Here is a 20,718-nt window from a genome sequence, read left to right as displayed (position 1 = left end):
AATTAGGTGTTACCTTGATGGAAAGTGTACAGTAAATGTCACTTACTCTTATTACTATTTATCATCTCAAGAAGTTGTAACAGTGGGCCTTTCACTTTAGAGGAATATATGGAAAGAAAACATGGTTCTTAGATGGAGAAGAGTGTACGTGAAAAGCAGACACACACACACACACACACACACAGACACCTTGCCACCTTCATCTGTGGCCATCAATCTGAGCTGTATTGTTTGAAGATAGGTTTTTAACCTTAATAGAATGCAGTCTGACTTTAAGTGGTGGTAGGCATGCAGAATTAATTGCTGTGTGAACAATTTCCTAAGCATTGTTAATTGTGTTTCCTATGGTTAATTGTTTCTCCCATCCCCACATCAGACTCCAAACCTTTCCCTGTCAACAGCCCTTTCTCTCCCACAGCGGTAGGAATGCAGCAACAGCGTCAACCTGTGTCCAGTTGAAATGCCAGACATCATTTGGATGAGAGACATGCAGGGGAATAAATTCCTTACTTATTCTCAAAAGAAGCATCTCTTAGATAAGTGCTTTGAAACAATACAGGTGTTTAGGGTTTGCTTTTCATTCCACTTAGTAGAAACAACTCACCAAGAACCATCAGGGATAGGGCTGTGTTATGTTTGCTAAACTCATGGTGGGGAGTTGACATAGGTAGGATGACAAGGAAGACCAGAAGCTTGTTTGGAGGCTTGGGGTGCCCATGGGAGTCAAGACGTCTGCGGACGTGCTCAGTTCCTTAGCACAGAACAGGCAGTACTTCAGAACTCTGTTTCATTCCATACTCTGCTAAAGTGAGAGCGACAGAGAGGGAAGGAATCGTAATGTTTTCAGAAAAGGACCCCATTCCACCATCAACCCCCCAGGGTTTTTCTGCAATGCACTGAAAGGTATCCATTTATCATGAAGAGAGGTGGAAAGGAAAAGAAATTCTAAAGTTTGAAATAGGGAGGTGGGCCAATACCACTATAGATGCTGCTGGCTGCACTGATAGTTCAGAACAGGTACCAGCAAACAGGTACTAGCAAACAGGTACTATTTGGGTAGCCTCCTTTGAAGCTGACTTACTTGTGAGTGTATAGTTTGGGGAAAACAATGCTTGTCAATGCCCCTAGACTAACAGTCTAAAAACAACTGTGTCCAGAGTGTAGAAAAGGATGGATGTGGTTGAGCAGCACTCTTTACTGTGATTCGAAGGGGCTATTTTCGCTTCCACTGTGGCACCGTTTGGAAGATCTGGGCTGTGTTTTCTCCTCCCTCCTCCGCCCACTGTAAGGGATCCTCTCCCCCTGAGACTATGAGCAACAGCACCAGAAGGGGAGACCTAACTACTCGGATCTCTGCTTTCTGTATTTCGCTAATCCCTGTGGCCTGGGGCAAGCCATTTTTGACACAGCTTCCTTAAAAGGCAATCGCTTGGAAAAAGGCACCTGGCCCTCCCCCTTGACATTTGCATTGCTGAATTATCTATTTATATTTTCATTACTTTGTCTCTCCTGCAGCAATGCATCTGCTCGGACTCAATTGGCAACTCCAGCCTGCAGATGGGCACACCTTTAACAATGGGATAAGGACCGGCTTACCAGGAAACGATGATGTGGCAACAATGCCATCTGGAGGCAAAGGTGAGGTTACAGCTGCTGCTTGCCCTCTTGAGGTCACAGGAGAATTCCGAGCTCTCGCCAGCTGGTTCAGGTTTTCTAACCCAAATCTTGGAAGGTATGCAAAAAGGAAAAGAAAAAGGGGAAAAAATCGTTGCCTTTCATAGGTGCCCCCATTAAAAGCTGTTTGCTGTTCCTGTCTGTTAGCTGTGTTTGGCTGGATCACTCAGAGCTGGCATGGTGCCTGCTCAGAGCAATGTGCATACCTATGCTATCTGCAGTAACTGGCATGGTCCAGAGCTACTTGAAAGCATCCCAAGGCCTGTGCAGAAACAGCAGCCACAGCAGCAGCTGGAGTGGCAGCAGCAGCAGCAGCAGGAGAAAGTCCTGCCTAATCAGAAGGCAGAGAGCAGCAGGCAGCACATGCCATCAGACTGGGTTTCTCTCCCAGGAGGAGAGATGCAGCCTCCCTGGGGAGGAAGCTGCCTGGCTTGGCATGAAAGAGAAAGGCTCAGAGCTGCTCTGCTTTGGGGGAGAATAGAAAGGAGTTTTGACAACTCGGCAACAAAGCTTCTCTTCTCAGAACAGTGAAGGGGACAATAGAAATGTTTATTGAAGAAATCAGGCAACTGTATCCTTGCAGGAAAAAAAAAAATAAAGTGTTAACAAGGTGCTAAGAAGGAGGAGAGAAAACAGAACCATGGGGTGGGGGTGGGGGAGACTGGAGCAATTAAGACAGAGCAGCTAATGGAATGGTTAGCCAGGCTGGCACGCAGTGAGATATGCTCAATTCGGGATGGAAATCGCAAGGGAGAGATTGTATGAAAGGATTTCTCCAACATGCAGATTTCCATTCTGCCTTTTAGCATCTATAACCACTTCACCCCCACATTTTGGAAGCACCCTACAGGGATATTTCAAAGAAGGAAAAGGAAGCAGCATTTATTAGGCACCTATTGCATGCCAGGCTTAGCATTGTGTAACTTTAACAACTTTAAAGGAAGGAAAAATGTCTCTGAGAAACTCAGGCCCAGAAGGTTAGAGGAACTTACCCAAATAGGTACAAATTTGGACTCCGAGTTGTGCCCTGTGCATCTCTGGGCAGGAGGTTGGAGCTTTTCTTCAAGCAGTCATTTTCCACAGAGAAGATTCCAGAAATCATCTGCCCCCAGAGGTGCACATTAGTCATCCTGAGATGCTAATGCTGCTTCAATTATCCTCCCCAGAGCTGTCCTAATGCTTTGAGGATGACTTTTTTGTCTTTTTATCCAGTCGTTAAGAATCGCTGTACTCATCTGTCATAATCATAACACTAAATTACCTTTAAGTAAGCATGAAAAAGTTTTATCTGAGGATGAAATTATATGCTTTCCATTATCGGGTAAGTTAAACTAGACCTAAAACTGAAAAGTATATTTTGCCTTAACTGACCATGTTCTGCCTTAACTGACCAAAAAAGCCCAGAGCCAAATGTATTGACCTCAGATTTGAAACCTGGTCACCTCCAGTACTTGACACTGTCTGCTCCTTAAGTTTTCTCTAGGGCAATGGTTCTTAGCCATAGCATTTTTGCACCCCTAGAGGACATTTGGCAATGTCTAAAGACTATTTTGATTGTCACAGTTGGAGGGGGCATGGCAGGCATCTAGTGGATAGGGGTCAGAGATGCTGTTAAACAACCTATCATACACAGGACAGCCCCCTGTGATGAAGAATTATCTCCTTTCAAGATGACAGTAGTGCTGCCCTTGGAAACTCTGCTTTATGAGGTCTCCGTCACATTTTATCCATAAATGTCCTTTAACCTACAAGTCAGCACCTCATCCCTTCAGAAGAATGCAGAATACACATGTGAAATGAATATGCATATTCTGTCATTGGGCACAGAGAAATTGTTTATATGTGTATGCATTCTGAAGTTATATACCAATGCTTTTTGAGTAGTGTCCTTCATAAATGGGAATTTATGATCTCTACTGGCCTCCATAAATTAAGGTCAAGATCAAGCACTCCTCCCATTTGTGATAAGCCTCTGTTTCTGCCTCTGCTCCCCACCAGCTTTTGCATCGCACACCCAGAGAATAAGTCTTAAGAGTACAAGAGTTATGTGTCTCTAATTTAACAAATGAAGAAACACTTTCCATTGTGTCTTTGGAAAGACCAGAATTTTTCCCCTTATGTGCAACATGCTTTTGAAAATGTTGTTGTATAAGTCATATAACATTACTAGTTCAGATATTTTCCAAATAAGTTATGTGACAGATAAAATGTTGTTTTGTTGTTTTGTTTTGTTTGAGACAGAGTCTCACTCTGTCACCTAGGCTGGAGTGCAGTGATGCAATCTCGACTCACTGCAACCTCCACCTCCCCAGTTCAAGCGATTCTCCTGCCTCAGCCTCCAGAGTGGCTGGGACTACAGGTGTGTGCTGCCACGCCCGACTAATTTTTTGTATTTTAATGGAGACAGAGTTTCATCGTGTTGCCCAGGCTGATTGCGAACTCCTGAGTTCAGGCAATCCTCCCGCCTCAGCCTCCCAAAGTGCTGGGATTACAGGCATGAGCCACCGTACCCAGCAGAGACAGACAAAATGTTTGCCAAATCATTGTCCAATGAATTTTGTCAATAGAATACTCAAGAAAAAAGTGTGAGAATTTAAAATTGCTTAGAGATGAAATAAAATTTGAAACTTAAAAAGAGATCAGATCTCTTCTTAAGTTGTTTTAAGGTTTGACTTACAAAATGACTAAAATGTTTTCAGTTTTCTCACCCATGCCTATTTCTTTGATCAAAAGTGACCTTAGGTTTGAATTTGTATACCCAGTGACCTCCTGGCTCCCCACTCCCCAATCCTATACATTTAGATAACCTGAATCAATTCCAATGGACTACTTTTCCAGTGTTTCAAAGAGACAATCAAGATATATTGGCAATAAGGTAATTAAATAACACCCCTCCTTTTTTTGGTATACGATATTCCTTCACTCCAATGTTTTAATCAAGATACACCACACATTGCCAAGGAGGATAATCTCATTAAGCAATTACTGGATAAGTATCCAGCAGAAGCAAATTAAAATGTAAGCAAAACACAGGCATGTGAGTCCCATTTAAGATGGCACATCGATAGAGATTTCATTACCTGGTCTTTAGGAGTATTTACATTCTTCAGGTTTGGGAGCAAGTCTAATAGACAGGGCAGCCTACACACTCTGATATGTTAGTGGAAACAAAGCACTTGATTAATTAGTTGGGAGAGTACATTCTTTGGTCTTTGCCTTTCCCTTTTCCATTTGTTGTTGTTCGAGCCTTATTTTTCTTTCTTCCGCTCTCCTTCAATTAAACCTTAACATGAATGGTTGTTGGCTTTCACATCAAGAAGAGGGAACACACAGTCTGCCAGAATCACTCACCATCTTGTGTGTATTTCTATGTTAAAAGGAATGAACTCATACATCTTCATTACAAGGGCATGGAGAACTTTCTCTGTAGATCTGGGATTAGATAAGCCTTGAGAACGATGATTCAATACAGTATTCTGACCTGGTCAGATAACGTAAGGGAATTCAGTTTGATTGGTCAGGCCCAGGAAAAGTATACAAGAGATTTTAAAGGGCGCATCATACGTACCCAATTTGTGCACAGATTTTAACAAAGAATAAACTCTCAAGTATAGAACTGCATGGATCATTCTCAAAACCTATCACTCATTTTAGATTCAAGTTGCCCTCTATATCAGGGTCAGCAAACTACATCTCATGGACCAAATCTGACCAGCTGCCTGTTTTTATAAATCAAGTTTTAATGGAGCACCACCATGACTACTACCTGTTGTCTATGGCTACTTTCAGAATAAAATGGTGGAATTGAATGGGTACAACAGAGACTATATGGCCCAAAAAGCCTAAAATATTCACCATCTGACCCTTCAAAAAAAAATAAAAAGTTTGATGACCACTCTGTATCATTCCCAATCCCATTTCCACTTTTCTAGAACTTTCCCTGTAACTATCCAAGTTATAGGAGACCAGAAGAGGAAGATCAAACTCCCAATACATCACTTCTTCCTTCTTGACCAAGCCCTAGTTATAATATACTGTTGGTAAGTTTGCATTGGAAGATGCTCTATAATATAGGATTTTGGAGCTGGTCTGGTGGCTAAAAACACCAGCACCGTCACTTAGCAACTGTATGACTGTAAGTGGGTCATTTGTTCTCTCCCAACCTCCAGTTCCTCATCTGTGAAATGCAACTCCCTCATAAGCTTGCTGTCCATCATAAATGAAATGACCCTTGGAAAACACTGCATGTGGCATCAGGCATGTAATAAATGATCCATGAGTCTTAGTTGTTGTCACTGATGTCATCTTTACATCTCTCAGCTGGTCCATTTAACAAGTTTCCATGGCCTGTCACATCTTTTGAGAGTCTATATTTTCCAAAGGTGAAGACCAACCAGATGCAGTGACTCACGCCTGTAATCCCAACACTTTGGGGTGCTAAAGTGAGAGGATCACTTAAGGCCAGGAGGTCGAGACCAGCCTGGGCAACAAAGTGAGACCTCATCTCTATTTTTAAAAATATAAAAATAGGCCGGGTGCAGTGGCTCACGCCTGTAATACCAGCATTTTGGGAAGCTGATCATGAGCTCAGGAGATCAAGACCATTCTGGCTAACATGGTAAGTCCCCATCTCTACTAAAAATTAAAAAAAAAAAAAAATTAGCCGAGCGGCATGGTAGATGCCTATAGACCCAGGAGAGAGTCAGGAGACTGAGGCAGGAGAATGGCGTGAACCCAGGAGGCGAAACTTGCAGTGAGCCGAGATCATGCCACTGCACTCCAGGCTAGGTGACAGAGCGAGACTCTGTATCAAAAAAAAATATATATATATATACACATATACACACATACATATATGTGTGTGTGTGTGTATATATATATATATATATATATATATATATATATATATATAATAAAACAAAGGTGAAGACTGCCTTCAAAATATCAAGATAGACAATACCACTTCACCTTTTCCTTTACCTTCTAAGAATTAACCAAGCCCCAGATGAGGATTTCTTCCCAACATTGGCTTGATGAGGTCAGTAAGAAGCAAGTCTTCCTATTCCAAAGGACCAATGTGTACACCAAGTTGGCCCCCTGCACACTGCATTATTTGTCTCACTGCAGCTTGAGTTCCATCACTGCCAGCCTGTCTGTTTTAAGCCCTACCATTCTCGGTTTATAACTCAGCTGTAAACATTTATTTGTGCCTGGAGCACATTTCCTTCCTACCCTTTGAAAAAAAAATTAGAATTTCCAGATGGTATGCAAGTTGGAAAAAAATGGCAAAGACTGTTATTCTGTTTAGAAACATGTTTTTCTACACTTGCCCTTTCAGCAAAAACTTCATAATGATTTTTACTAGTTGGCTTAATGCATGGTACTAGGAGCCAGATTAGCAGGGAGGTTGGTAAATTCTTCCGCTGGCTCTCATCAGCCTCTCAATGAACACAGCCCTGGGTTTTGAAATGATCACTTCCCTATATGGGGCTTTTCCAAAGTTGGTGAAGTTCCCAGAAGGGCAAAGGGTCATTATGTTTGAGCCAAACACCCCATTACTGCACGTCTACTGGCAAATATACCAACATCCTAACTACCAACCCAACAACTCCCCTCCTTTAGGAGGCCATGCTGTTCTCCATTGTTGTGGATGGGTACAACTTACATGCACTTATACTGGTGGACTTTTGCTTTTGATTGCCACCCATAGCCCCATGCTAAATTGCATAGTTTCTGTTGTACATAGCATCCTGGTGGCTTGACATGGGCATTAATAATGAAATCCAATTTCCCTCTCTGTCCATTTTCCCATATCCTCATTGGCCACACTTCTCTTTCTGAATTGACTTCTACACCCAGATATCTGGTCTGTGATCTCTAAATATGCACCTCTGGTATACCTCTGATATACAGTTGGCCCTTCATACCCACAGGTATCCACAGATTCAACCAACCTCGGATTGAAAATATATGGAATAATAATAATACAAAAAATACAAATAAAAATGATAGTATAAGAACTATTTACCTATCATTTACATTGTATTAGGTATTATAAGTAATCTAGAGATAATTTGAATTATAGAGGAGGATGTACATAGGTTATGTGAAAATACTACACCATTTTATATAAGGGGCTTGAGCATTTACAGATTTCGGTGTCCACAGGGGTCCTGGAATCCATACCCTGTGGCTACCAAGGGTTGACTGCGGGCCTTAATGCAGTCAGCACAGGGGTTAGCCACATGGGTTTTAGTGTCTGTCAGTTGTGGGTTTTGATTACAGATCTACCAGTAAAAAGCTGTATGACCCTAAGCAAGTCACTTATCTTCCATGAACCTCAGTTCTCTCATCTGAAAAACAGGAAAAATTGTAAGAGTATCAGGAGATTACATGGTGATTAGCAGCCACTCAATAAATTTTAGCTACTGTCAATAACAGTAAACTAAACTAAATATTAATGCAGGAGCAAGTTCACCTGGAGAGTCATAGGTATAAATACTTGTTAACATTCCCAGCGGCAAAGAGTTGACTATTTTTATCTAACACAATGAATTGAAATTTCAAAAGATGTAAAAGCCACATGTAGTCCCAAGAGCTAAACATTTTCTAAAAGTCATTACTGTGTGATGTTGTGAACACCATCACAGAAGCAGTGACTTTCAGGATGGAATTACATTCCTGAAGTATAGCCAGCCAGCAGCAGGGTGAAGGCTGATGGGTTGCTGATGTCTCGGATGAGCTGTATTCTTGGGCAGTGAATCTAAGGTCCTTGGAAGAATCTTTTCACTTATCTGTTGGTTCAACGGAACCCTCAGATGGTTGTCCTGATTCCCAAATAAATGGAAACGAGGTGTAATGACTGTAGCAATATTCTGAATTCAATTTTATTTGCAATAGATAAAAATATGTGAGGCAGAATAATCTGCAAGGCAGATTTATGCTGAGGTGCCTCCGGAGTTCGGTTAAGTTAGGAAGTATTAATATGCGGCTTCATTTCCCTGGTATGACTATGAGTCCATTCCCTTTATCACTTGTTTGGGTAATAGTTTCGCTGTTTCTGTAAATGAATTATGGCAACATTTTCTGAAATGATTAGCTCCTAATGTGGCTATGGAAGGCTGTCGTTTTGCTCAACATCAGTCTTATTTAACTGGTTGAAATTTTAGTTACGTGTTTCAGATATAGGTAATAGTTTCACATTTACATGAGCAATCTTCTGTGGTGTTATAGAGTTGGACTATCCTGTAAAATTGATCATTAGAATGTTGCCTCTAAAAACCCAGAAATCTCATCTCTAAGCTAAAGATGAACTAGCCAGAACCATTGTATCTAACGCGCATGCTTCTTAGGGCAAAATGATCATCATCTACACTTTTCATTGTACAGCTCTTGGATAGACTGAAAGATTTGCCATGGAAGCCCCAGCTCTGGGAGACATGAACTGGACTGGGTCCTGCATGCCAGGATGCCAGGCCCAGTCATTGCCTAGAACCCAAGGATACCAGTGAGATCTCATAGAATGATTACAGGATGCTGTTTAATGCCTCTTCTCTTGATGCCTCTAATTCAATCTCAAAGTGTATTCACAGGACTCTAGACAACAGGCTGCCTAGATAAGAGATAATGGAAATACAACACACACCCCAACTCTGATGTTGACCAAAGAATACCTATTATCATAATCAATGCTTGATAAATGTTTATTGCATGAAAGTATGAATGTATGGCCCAGCCAACATTGCTTAGGACATTTCTTAATCATTGTTAAATAAATAAAATCTGGTTGCTTTTCAATAAAGCAGACTGCACAGAGTTGCCCATGTGAGAAGCAGCTGGACCACACACCAACAGCAGCAATTTGCAGAGAATGAACTGGTGATGCAGTTTTCTCTGATCATGGTATCTTAATACGTGTGACCTGTTGTCTGCCCCTCCCAGTCTGCAGACGTACTGGCCACTCACTGTATATTGATTTCAGCTGCTCTGGAAAATGACTGCCAGTTTTATTAAGGCCCACTCCACCCATTGTCCCTCTTTCATTAATAGTGCCTACAGTAGGCAGCCTATGTTTTTTATTAGGCCATCACAAATTTACCCCCCACCCATCTGAAAAAAAAGTAGTTACAGCTGTTTTTAGGTAGCACCGCAACAGACAGGATAGAAAGATGCAGAAGTACCTACAAGTTAGGTACAACATGTAGAAGCACCCCAACATACAGATGAGTAGACAGACTCAGAGAGGGCTGGTGATTAGCCCAAAGGCACACAGCTGGTAGCTGTCAGAGCTGGGATTCAAACCCAGGCTGACTAGCTCCACGGGGCAACATCGCCTCCTTAAGGCCTCAGAATTTCTCAATAGGAGGATATTCCGCTAGACCTTAAAATGTCTAGCTAGGCATTAGACATTTGAAGATAAAGATAGAAATCTTAACTACTTTGTTTCCTTGCTGCCTGCCTCTCAGTGGTGTCATGTGAGGGACTCACCATATTGGTGGTCCTGGAACTGCTGGTATGGCTCAGGGAAGCCCAGCTTCAAGTCCTCCTTCATGGGACTTAGTGTGGCTTTGATGCTGCTCTCTTTGACCTTAGAGAACAACAGAGATCCATCCTCCTGGACATCGGCCCAGAAATTTGGCCTCCAGGAATAGAGTCACTGAGATGGTTCCCCATGCTGGCTGTAGCAATTTACAGAAAAACACCTTTTCTTTTTATCTCTTTGGAGGAAGTATTTGTACATTTTTCTCTTTTTCATTGTTTTTAAAATTACAAAAAGTATACACACTCATTTTCAAGATTTTTTTAAAGTATATTTAAAAACTTTTCTTTTGCTATCATGAATATTTCTATAACAACTGACAAATTTGAATAAGGCCTGTAGATTATAGTCATGCATGGCAAAACAGTGTTTCAGTCAACGATTGGCCACACATTCAGCACTGGCCCCATAAGATTATAATGGAGCTAAAAAATTCCTATCACCTAGCAACATCTTAGCTGTCATAATGTTATAGTATAGTTACTTTTTTTATTAATTTAGTGTAGCCCAAGTCTATAGTATTTACAAGGTCAAAAGTAGTGAACAGTAATGTCCTAGCCCTTCACATTCACTCACCACTCACTCACTGACTTAATCAAAGCAACCTCCAGTCCTGCAAATTCTATTCATGGTATGTGTCCTATACAGGTGTACCATTCTTTTTTTTATCTCTCATACCATATTTTTTACTGTCTTTTCTATGTTTAGATACACAAGTACCACTGAGTTACAGTTGCCTGCAGTATTTAATATAGTAACATGCTGTACACGTTTGTAACCTAGGAGCAGTAAGCTATACCATATAGCCTAGGTATGTAGGATGCTACATCATCTAGGTTTGTGTGAGTATACTTACACAACTATGAAATTGCCTAAAAATGTACTTCTCAGAATGTATCCCTGTTGTTGACTCATGACTGTATATATAGAAAGAAAGACTTCATGTAAAAATATATATATATGTACATATATATGAGTAAAAAGTGAAAACCCCTCTTTGCAAAAGTGTCATTCAGTTACACACCTGAAGAACTTAATTTGAAAGAAAACACTAGCTTGTTTAACAATGTGGATATCTTCTGTTAAATAAATCAAGCTTGTGAAAGTGAAGTCATCTGTTAATCAACAAAGCCTAAAAGTTTTCTAATAATTCCTCCTCCCTCCTGCTGAACCCCACCCCGTCCCCTCGCCCAATGTGTGCGCGTGCGTGCGTGCGCGCACACACACACACTGGCACTTCTTCATAGCATATACCCAGCAATGATCCTCCTGACCCACTCTAGAGGCCACAATAGGCTAATGAGGAATGCCATTTAAGATATGTTTGCGTCCAAGCCACTCTTATATAGATATGGACATTGAGACTTTGAGAAATACACCTGCCTAAAACTAGCTAGACGCTTAGTAACAAGGATGGAACTTCAACAGAATCATTCATTTACACCTGTTCCTTCTACAAACATTTCAAAGTCATTAAGTCGTGATTAGGACTCTTGACTTTTGGTTCTTAATCTAAGGGTTTTCTCCCTATATCACATCTCTCCCAGTTTGTTTGTTTGTTGTAAGATTTTACACAAAAGGCAAATTAAGCATTTACTCATGACTCTTCAAAAGGATCCACAAGAAGAGTTCTTTCAATAGTAAATTTCATATAGAGCTTCCAAAAGGTTATTTTATTTAATAAATAAAATTCAGTTTACATGTAGTCAGGTTCTAACTGAGTCAGTGGGAGAGTGGTGGGTAGCTGGAAAAACACTCAAAGAATCATAGACAGTTGCAACACGGCTTTACTCTCTCTCTCCAGGCACGAGTGAGTCTGAGTGTGAGCCTGGGTGCAAGCTGTATGTACCGCATCAGCAGGGTAGTTATACCTTTTACAGGCAGTAGTAGCTCCCAGCCAAGCACAAGCTCACGTGAGTGGTTACCTAATGCGCCTCACGTGGCATGATTACATAATAAGTGGAGCTGTGCGCCTGTGCTCCAAACTTGCTGAGTCATGCATGACAGGATGTATCCCTTGGCCTGTTCTTGATGACAGCATATCCATTTTCCTTACGCATGTAGATTTTCAAAGTAAATCTTTGTTAAGGCTCTCACTTTACCCTGTCATCATAGGGGTTTGGTTGCAATACCCCACCAGATGGGCTTGTAGAGTTTGATCCAGTTCAATAAGCATTTATAGATCACTTACAGTTACCAGATGCAAAGCTTAGAGAACCTAGAGATGAATCTGCATCTCTGCCTGACCTCAGGGAGCATAGTATCCAGAGACAGAGACTTAGGCAGGCATGCAAAATCAAGTACAATACCTAACAACAGCTGCTGTGGGCAGCAGAAAAGCGTAATTGCTATAGAAACACAGAGAAAACAATTTGACTGGCTGAGGAGAGTGGTTGGGGTGGTGTTGTAAAGGAACGTACAGCTTTAGTGTGAAGGTGCACTTGACCTGAACCAGGCCGTGACTCCCAGTTTTAAGCTTGTCCCCATAAATGAGTTTATTCCAGAAGAATTAGACTCTTGATAGAGAGCTAGATATATACAAATAGACACATAGACATTCATGTATATTACAAGTGCACACACTATTTTTTGTCTTTTAGAGAATTCCTTACTCTGCAAAGAAAGCCACATGCTTTCCCACATAGTTTTTCATCCTTTTTTTCATTCCATGTAAGAACTTAGTAATTATTTCACTATTATTTCATGCTGGGCACTATACTAATCTCTCTTTTGTGTACTTCTACTTGTTACACCCTCTAAGGCAGTTAGAACTATTGTTCCCATTTTACAGGAAAAGCTACTGGAAATCCAGAGAGTTTAAGCAAATTGCTAGAGGTCACACAGCATGAAAGAAGCAGAGCCAGGATTCAAACCCAGTTCTGTCTGACTTCTGACTTCTGTCATCCCCAAGGTGCACTCCTTTATTTAGTGAATGGGATGAGGAAGGGAGGATCTAAAACCCTAGGGGGCACTGTGACTACTGAGAAGTAGCCTGTGCTGGCTGATAGTAGGAGCTAATTTACTCAGTGTCCTGAAGCCAGGGTGTAGTAAAGGAAGAGGACCTCACTGCTATAAGAACCGAAGCTGGCCGGGCGCGGTGGCTCAAGCCTGTAATCCCAGCACTTTGGGAGGCCGAGACGGGTGGATCACGAGGTCAGGAGATCGAGACCATCCTGGCTAACACGGTGAAACCCCGTCTCTACTAAAAATACAAAAAACTAGCCGGGCGAGGTGGCGGGCGCCTGTAGTCCCAGCTACTGGGGAGGCTGAGGCAGGAGAACGGCGTGAACCCGGGAGGCGGAGCTTGCAGTGAGCTGAGATCCGGCCACTGCACTCCAGCCCGGGCGACAGAGCAAGACTCCGTCTCAAAAAAAAAAAAAAAAAAAAAAGAACCGAAGCTTTGGGGCTCCTTGTCTGAATTTTCCAGAACAGCTGCTCTCTGGAGACAAGCCCCCTTGCACATCTCCAGCATCTGGATCTGGCTTGACATCACGATCCATTTAGGTTTCCACAGTAGATTAGAACACTCGTGGGTGCTGATTTCCTGCCTCTTTTTCAGATCCTGTCATTAACCAGCAATGCCGGAAAGCCCAACAGACATAAAGGAAAGCCCAGCTTATTAAGTTAAAGATGAATCATGTTTTTAAAGTTTTTTTTTTAATTTATAATACTTTTCTTTAACTTGTTGCCATGCTGATTGCTGAGGTTTCTTTTGGTACCTATGAGAGACCCACACACTCTTCTTCCCCAGGCGGCTCTCTTACTATGTCCCTTCCTTACCAGCTCCTTTTTATTATATCCCTTCCCCAAGGAAGGGGTGTCAAATGCAGCATTTTAAAGTAAAATTTAGTTTCCAGTTTATACTAATGAGAGCTCCTGCTCAACTTGCTGTGATAACAAGTGTTTCCCCCTGGACATGCCATTATTTCAGCAAAACCCCCAAATAAACAACACCCAATTTAGGCTTAGTGCATTACAGGTAACAATACTTATTTTGTGCCAGAAATTATTCTAAGAGCTTTACACAGCCTAAACTCAGTAAAACCTTATAGCAATCCTGTGAAATAAATAGTGTCCCGTCTATGCACATGAGGACACTGAAGCACAGCAAGATACACTTAGCTGGTATCAAAGTTAGGATTTGAACCATGGCAATTTCAGCCCAGGATCTCTGCTCTTAAACACAATGCCGTATTCCTCCCCCTGCAGGTAGGTAATCAGTATCCATTAGAAAGGTTAGCTAACATTTAAAAGTTCCTGCTGGATGTGGTGGCTCACAGAGGTAGTCCCAGCATTTTAGAGGCCAAAGCTGAAGAATCACTTGAGCCCAAGAGTTTGAGACCAGTGCCTGGGCAATATAGTGAGACCTTGTCTCTACAAGAAAAAAAAGAAAAAAGAAAAACAAAATTAAGCTGACAGGCATGGTGGTCCATGCCTATAGTCCCAGCTACTTTGGGGGGCTGAGGCAGGAGGATCATTTGAGCCCAGGAGGTCAAGGCTGCAGTGAGCTGAGATCATGCCACTGCACTCCAACCTAGGCAGCAGAGCGAGATCCTGTCTCAAAAAACAAACGAAACAAAACAAAAGTTCAGAATGTTTGATAAATAAACCATCTAGTCCCCATCTGAATGTCTGAACCACTCAGGACCTCTGGCTGTTTATTTTCTTTTTAAAGATGAGATGTGAAGGAGGCTTCCAAACTCCCTTTTGGACCTCATTCCCTACTTTTATTTTCCTAGAGGTCAAAGGGTTATTCTTAAGATCCAAACCAGTGTTTCTCTTCCTTTATTTTAAGTCCCTGCTGGCTTTGTATTGAGCTGCATAAAAAACAATCACCTCATATGTTAAAGAAAATAAGAGGGAAAAACTTTATATCTTCAAATCACTCTGTGGTTTTCTTTTATAATTTAGACATGAAAGACCTTCAGAGAACCAAAAGTGTCATCTCTCCATTTTACATATAGAGAAACTGGGACCAAGAGACAGAGTCAGGCAGGTTCACTCACCATTTAGGCCAGTCTTTAGCAATTTTATCATTTCTCCAGATCATCTGAAACCTTTGCAATATCTGGTGGCCAAATGATAGATAAATATTTTTAGAAGAGTTAGTCCTTCACAGAATGTCGAGGGGAGCATCCTGGGCCCATCAAGCTGAAGAAATTTTTGGATCTACAAGGTCACCAAAGTGATTGGGGTTCCAGAAATGAAAAGACTCCCCTCAAAACAAAAATGACTTCAGTTCTTTCTGTTTGATTTCAGTTGGCTCAGAAGTTCTTAGGAATATAGAAGAATACATTTTATATTTCTTACCAAGTTCAGAATCGATTTGAAGGAATCACAAATGACTTTTATACTGTGAGATTTTTTTCCCCATTTTAGAGATAAGGAAAATGAAGCTCTCAGAGATTGATTAACTTGCTTTTCTTGGGCAACTGCTAGTCATGCTCAGCTTTTCCTTAATCCTGTGGTTGCAAGGGAAACCACACGTGGAATATAGGAGGTGCTGACTGGTTCATTGTTTTTAAGAACTCCACTTTAAAAATGGATATTTTCAGAATTCCAATTATTAAAGTTCTGAAGGATGCTGAGTGTGGGCAACCAATATTTTCAACATAAGCAATTTAAAATAATGCAACAGAGATACATTAATATCAATGAAGGAGAGACGTTGTTTCCCTGCGGTTCTTAGACTTCTCCCTCTAACTCAAGATCTGCTTGAGTTTCAAGTCTTCATTTTCTACTGAGTTGTTTTATTTATTCTGGGCTGATTTTTGTTGAAAATGTCAGAGTGTATTTGTGTCTAGAAAGAATAATGAAAGGCTACAAGAATTAAATTTGGTGCCAAATTAACATCACCCTCCCCTCCCCTGGTGGTAATTTTTACATCCCAGTCACATTTGGGATAGTTGGAAGCTTTACATGTATTTATCAGGCTCCAGATCTGATTATATTTGATCCGTAAAGAGTAATCACATAATTTTAGAAAGCGTTGTGCCAAGATTTCAGATGCCCTGGGGTGTGCATTTATAGCTTTGTTATTTGAAACCTAAATGTTTTAGCTGTAACTTAAAAAGAAACTCGCCATGAGTTTAATCTTAATATTAAAACAGAAAAAACAAACAAACAAACAAAAAAAAACCTGACGTGTAATCAAACAGAAACATAGAGCGAACTAATGTATACACGTCACTGACTGGTATTTATTCCTTTTTTTTTTTCTTTTTTTTTTTCAGTGCCCTGGTCATTGAAAAACAGCAGCATAGACAGTGGTGAAGCAGAAGTGGGTCGGCGGGTAACACAAGAAGTCCCACCGGGGGTGTTTTGGAGGTCACAAATTCACATCAGTCAGCCCCAGTTCTTAAAGTTCAACATCTCCCTCGGGAAGGATGCTCTCTTTGGTGTTTACATAAGAAGAGGACTTCCACCATCTCATGCCCAGGTATGACCATGTTTGATGTAATCAAGCATTTAAAAAAAATTATATATATATGTGTGTGTGTATATATATATATATATATGCCACTTCACACCCACTACAATGTCTATAATTAAAAGATGGACAATAAAAATGTTGGCGAGAATGTGGAGAAATGAGAACCCTTGTACATTACTGGTGGGAATGAGAAATGGTGCAGCTGTTGTGGAAAAGAGTTTTTCACAAAGTTAAACATAGAATTACCATATGATTGAGCAATTCCACTTCTAGGTGTATACCCAGAGAAAATTGAAAACACCATCTTCTTACAAAAACGTATATATCAATGTTCATCATAGTCTTATTTATGATAGCCAAAGAGTGGAAACAACCCAGATGTCCAACTGGTGAATGACTAAACAGAATGCGATATAGCTGCACAATGGAATGTTAGTCAGATATAGAAAGAAATGGAGTATCGTTACCTGCTACAACACGGATGAAACACTATGCAAAGTGAAAGAAGCCAGATACCAAAGGCCACATATTGCATGATTCCATTTATGTGTATTGTCCACGATAAGCAAATATATAGAAACAGAAAGGAGGTTAGTGGTTGTCAGGAACTGGGAATTGGGGCTGACTGCCATGGGGTTTTTGGGGGTGGTGATAGTAATGGCCTGAAATGAGGTGATGGTTTACCCAACATAGTGAATACACTCAAACCACGGCATTGTAAAATCACAAAAGCTACCTTACAGTTATTCACAGTGTCGTGTGAATTTTATCTCCAAAAAATAAATGCTAATATCCCAACCTGATGAAAACAGCTTAAATAGGTTTAGGGGTTAATCACTGGGTACTTTCTGTTCAGATGTTCTGGTTATTGGATTAATTTGTTAAAATATCACTGGGAGACATCTCACTATATATGAAAGAATAATGTAACATAAACCAAAATCCAGCAGATGTTTCTCAGTGGCTTCCCTGTACTAAGTTCCTTGGAAAGTCCTTGGCGCTATGAAAGTGAGATTATTCACAGCCTTGGAAATGAAGAGATTGGATTACATTATGGATTTCATTATTTTTTCTCTCATTCTTCCCTTAATTTGTTCTGGTAGAAGTTCTATTATTATACATAACACCTGGGGTAAATTAACACCTACCTAGTTTGGTTTTTTTTTCCAATCAGAATTGTATATCCTGTGAAAAAAACAAGTTGGTTTTTCCTGCCTCGTTTGCCCTCAAATCCAGGAAGAACATAAGGTACATTAGGAAAAAACTCAAAACATGCATATATCCAGTCAAAGCTGACTTTGAAATGTGTTGGAAAGGCAATTCATCTAGAAAATTCAATTGGAAGAACTTAAAACTAAAAAAAAAAACCATTGGCAAATGCAAGGTAGTCAGGCTACAATTTCTTTACCTTTAGCTCATAGCAGACATTGCTAATCAATGGCAGCACTTTTCCTTACTGAGCCCAGTGCACACATAGCTCCCATATAACTCTCAAGGCAGCCACTACCAATCGACCATTGTTGACTCTCAAGACAAAACTGATTTGCAATCCCATCTTTACAGCCTAAAATGATCAATATAAGAACTAAAAGGACTATTTCTTTTTTGAGCAGGGAAAGCTATGTAGGTTTTTGTGATCATACACAGCCTGTGCTATAGGGACCAATATGTAATGTGGTAATCAATGAGTCCTCCATCCATCTATCCACCCAGAAAAAATATTTATAGGGCTAGACACTGATTATCTGGAGATGAGTTAACATAACCCCTGACCAAGCAGAACTCTTGACAACAGAAATCATATCTGCTCTTCAAAGAGATTCTCATCAAGACAAGGAGAGGAGTTCAGCTGAAAGGAATCCCTGGCGCATTTCTGTAGCTTCTGGCCAGACTGCAGGGTGCTGCTCTGAGAAATTACGCAAATTGTTAGGTGGTGTCCTTGACCTTCAGCCTCCACTGATTCTCTTGTAGCAAAATGAAGGATTTACAGCAGTGAAGTCTACTTATTGGCATTATTGAGGTAAGTGTGAGCATGCCTCCGGGCATAGCTGAGCATAACTTTCCTCGCAGCCAGTTGCATGCAAAGAGCTTTGCTAAGAAAACTGCTTCTTCCCCACATTACCCCCAAAACTCTGATTGCCCTCTTCTCTTGCATGCTGCAGGAAACCAGAATCATGGAAAAGCCAATGATCATGGCAAGTCAAGTTGGTAACTCTCTGTAACTGAGTGGTAGTGGACAGCAGGCAGAAACATACTTTACCCTGCTTCCCTGCTGTTCTGACATTCAGGACTCAAATCCTCAATGACAATGTCTTTTCTTCCTTTGTGACTATGCTGCACTGTCCATCTCCTGCCCAGACTGTGATTGTTCTAGTGATTGTCCTCTCAAAATAGCTCCACTCCAGAGACAGCCCCATCGCACATTTCAAGGGAAGGGAAATGAATAGGCATGGGCTGATGTGTGCTGAGGTTTCAGTCCTGCTGCCAGTTTGAAAGTTCACTGTGTGTTGAGGGGTCAAGTAAGCAAGGCACCGTGCCGATGCTTAGAAATTCACAAGACAGGTACAATATAGGGGTGCTGTTTTCAAAAAAGAAAGAAAGAAAGAAAAAGATTCTGTATGTATTCTCACATCCATTTGCTGTCATTACATGCATTCATGTCCATTTGATGAGATACATTTCCTCAAGGAGACAGTGCTTAGCTCTTTGCGGGGATAGGCGACTGACGTCTCGAACCATTATAGAATTTCTCATTTTTATTGGTATATCCTATCAAGGAACATAAGTTCTATGGGGATTGGCAGTCTAGCCAAGGTGACTCATTTGAGCTGGAAAAAGAGAAAGTAAAAGAGGTGGGGTAGGGGGAGAATATGAAATTCTATTGGCTGTGCTACATGAAATGGTTGTTTAAATTTTATTGAGTGCCATGCTCTGACCAAGAGCCTACAAGGTTTAGTATCCTTGTCCAAGGATATTACATACCTGCTTAAATTTCCCAAGAATCAGAGTCTGTCCCAGTTGACTTTTTGAAACTGGCTTTTTATAGTGATACAGAGAAAACATGGCATAGGAGAAAAAGTCCAGAATGTAGACTCTGCCACACATTAACCAGGGGACCTTGAGCATGTCCCTTAACTTCTCTTAGCTTCAGTTTCTTTTTCTACCTATGTAATCTGCTTCATAATACTTTGTTGTAATTATACAATAACAACAAAGGTAAGATGGGAAAACCCTTTGTAAACTAAAGCACAATAGAAAGCTATGATATATGAGTGTTCTATTATACTTAGAATTTCTGTATAGCCCTAGCAAATCCTGTATATAGATAGGCAATTATGCAAATACAGATTTTTTAATAAATTAATTTTCTAGTTTTTTTCTTCTTTCGAAAGAAAAAACTACATTTCATTGCAGAAAAGTTTCAGAAACAGAGAAACAAAAGGAAAAAGTAAAAACACTCCTAATATAAAGCAGCCCCCTTTTGCTAAGTGCTTATATATTATTTTTGCTATAATAAAACACATCCATTGCAGTGGGGAAAAAAAGAACCTCGGAATAATGGTAACTTCAAAGAACAAAGGTTTTTTTTTTTTTTTTTTTCTTGTTTATGCTACACCATTTATGCTCTCAAACAGGTGTGATTTTGCCCTGCCACCACTCCCACCCTGGAAACATTTAACAACGCCTGGAAATAGTTCTGGTTGTCATGCTGGGAGGAGGTTGCTGCTAGTACCTAGTGGATAGAGGCCAAGGATGCTGCTAAACACCCTGTAGGGCACAGGGAAGCCCCAACACAAAGAATTAACACTATCTTCAAATGCTAACAGTGCTGAGGTTAGAAAACCCTGCTTCACATGTCCCTCTTAGGTTAACGAGGCCTTTGCTCAATGTCAACCTCATTCACAGACACAGACCCATGAAACTTCTACTCTCAGGAACAAAGAAAGGAGTAGATGCAGAATTGTGTACCAATCCCTACAGAACTCTGCTTGCAAGTCACACATATCATTTAAGCCCTTCTCATATCAACCAAAGCTGTCACGTTGTGACTTTAGTGGAAGAGGAAGTATCA

General features: G+C 40.8%; 1 protein-coding gene across 1 annotated transcript in view; it reads left to right on the top strand.

The window, feature by feature from the left end:
- Positions 1-20,718, top strand: part of TENM2 (teneurin transmembrane protein 2) — a 526,850-nt gene that overhangs the window by 295,706 nt on the left and 210,426 nt on the right. The window contains exons 5-6 of the mRNA XM_033180356.1: positions 1,516-1,638; positions 16,447-16,652. Of these exons, the coding sequence (XP_033036247.1) occupies positions 1,516-1,638; positions 16,447-16,652 (329 nt within the window). The remainder of the gene's footprint in view (positions 1-1,515; positions 1,639-16,446; positions 16,653-20,718) is intronic.

The sequence above is a fragment of the Trachypithecus francoisi genome, unplaced genomic scaffold (assembly GCF_009764315.1).
Source record: "Trachypithecus francoisi isolate TF-2019V2 unplaced genomic scaffold, Tfra_2.0 Lachesis_group2, whole genome shotgun sequence".
Taxonomy (NCBI): Eukaryota; Metazoa; Chordata; class Mammalia; order Primates; family Cercopithecidae; genus Trachypithecus; species Trachypithecus francoisi.
Note: the sequence above shows the minus strand (reverse complement) of the source record. Positions and strands in the feature narration are given on the sequence as shown.